The sequence below is a fragment of the Cornus florida genome, unplaced genomic scaffold (genome assembly GCF_030987335.1).
Source record: "Cornus florida cultivar Cherokee Brave unplaced genomic scaffold, ASM3098733v1 CherokeeBrave_3.0.0_Hap2_Chr04, whole genome shotgun sequence".
Lineage (NCBI taxonomy): Eukaryota > Viridiplantae > Streptophyta > Magnoliopsida > Cornales > Cornaceae > Cornus > Cornus florida.
In genome coordinates this window covers 78,953,869-78,955,615 of record NW_026775574.1, presented here as the reverse complement: position 1 = coordinate 78,955,615, position 1,747 = coordinate 78,953,869, and the positions used below count along the sequence as shown (strand labels likewise).

The following is a 1,747-nucleotide window of genomic DNA, read 5'->3' as shown; positions in this document are numbered from 1 at the left end:
ATGGCTGAGAGCGTAGTAGAATTTCTGCTCAATCACTTGACCATCTTCATTCAACAAGAGTCAAGCCTCTTGGGAGGAATAAGGGAAGAAGCTGAGTCCATCAGAGATGAATTGGTGAGCATGAGGGCTTTCCTCAGAGTAGCTGATGAAAAACAAGATATTGACCCACAGCTCCAAGCATGGGTTGAGAAAGTTCGTGATGTTGCCCATGACACCGAAGATGTGCTTGACGAATTCATGCTCCGCTTCGCACGTTATCATCATGGGGATGGATTCTATGGTTTTCTTGGTAAGATTTCTTTTTCTATTAAGAACTTGAAAGCTCGCCATCGGATTGGTTCTGAGATACGTAAAATAAAGTCCAGAGTCGAAAATATACATCAAAGATACCGTGATGGATTTAGTATCTCAGAGCATGGATCAAGCTCCACCGTTGACAACACATGGTATGATCGTCGAGGTGATGCACTTCTACTGGAAGAGGCTGAGCTTGATGGGCCCAAGAAACACCTGATTGGGTGGCTTCTGGATGACAGTCCAAGACTCAGAGTCGTTTCGGTGGTGGGGATGGGGGGTATGGGAAAAACCACCCTAGTAAAGAAAGCCTATGATGATATGGGGGTGAAGAATCGTTTCCAATGTCATGCTTGGATCACTGTTTCTCAATCATTTCATCTCAGAGAGCTTCTCAAAGACGTAGTTCGAAGACTCTTCGATGAAGCCAAGCAACAGGCCCCTCAAAGTTTGGAAACCATGGACATCAATGACTTGAAAGCAAAAATCAAAGATTTCCTCCAACAGAGAAGGTACGTGCTTGTTTTAGATGATGTCTGGAGCATAAATGCATGGGATGCTTTGAAATATGCATTCCCTGACAACAATAGTGGCAGCCGAATACTGCTCACGACCCGTATTGTTGGTGTAGCTTCTACGTCTTGCGTAGAATCTCTTGATCACAACTATACTACGAAACCACTGTCCCCAAAAGAGTCTTGGACTCTGTTCTGTAGGAAGACATTCCAAGGCAACCACTGCCCTCAACATTTAGAGGAACTCTCATGAAGTATCTTACAAAAGTGTGAGGGCTTGCCACTTGCGGTTGTGGCAATTAGTGGTGTTTTGGCTACGAAAGACAAAAGTAGAGTGCATGATTGGGAATTGTTTTACCGCAGGCTTGGTGATGCTCAGTTAGAAGTCCACGACAAACTTGAGAGTATGAAAAATATACTCTCTCTGAGTTACTATGATTTGCCTTACTATCTAAAAATATGCTTCTTGTACTTGGGTTTATTCCCTGAGGATTACGAGATTGAGCGCATGAGAGTGATTCGACTGTGGATCGCAGAAGGATTTGTGAAAGAGATAGGGGGAATGACAATGGAAGAAGTTGCTGATGTTGCTGAAGGCTATCTTAAAGCTCCAGCGTCTTCGTCATCTCTTGGTGTACCGCTACAAATTTTTTTATATAAATGGCTTTAAAACAATAGTGGGAATAGAAGGCTTGTCTTCCTTACAAAAACTTAGTTATATTGAAGCGAACCATGACAATAGTAGAATTGTAATGGGAGAGCTGGGGAGACTAACCCAGCTGAGGAGATTGGGGGCTAGGGAGTTAAGAAGGGAGGATGGGAAGGCTTTGTGCTCCTCTATTGAAAAGTTGAGTAACCTTCAATCATTGAACGTAGGTTCTGTAGAAACGAAAGAGATTATTGATATACAACAATTGCCTTCTCCTCCTCGGTCTCTT

At 43.2% G+C, this 1,747-nt stretch overlaps 1 protein-coding gene across 1 annotated transcript; it reads left to right on the top strand.

Annotated features, from left to right (window-relative positions):
* Window positions 1–1,479, top strand: LOC132305164 (disease resistance protein RPM1-like). Its single transcript, XM_059802842.1, has 2 exons — window positions 1–939; window positions 1,078–1,479. The coding sequence occupies exons 1-2, from the start codon at window positions 1–3 to the stop codon at window positions 1,477–1,479; spliced, it is 1,341 nt and encodes a 446-aa protein (XP_059658825.1).
* The last annotated feature ends 268 nt before the right edge of the window (window positions 1,480–1,747 follow it).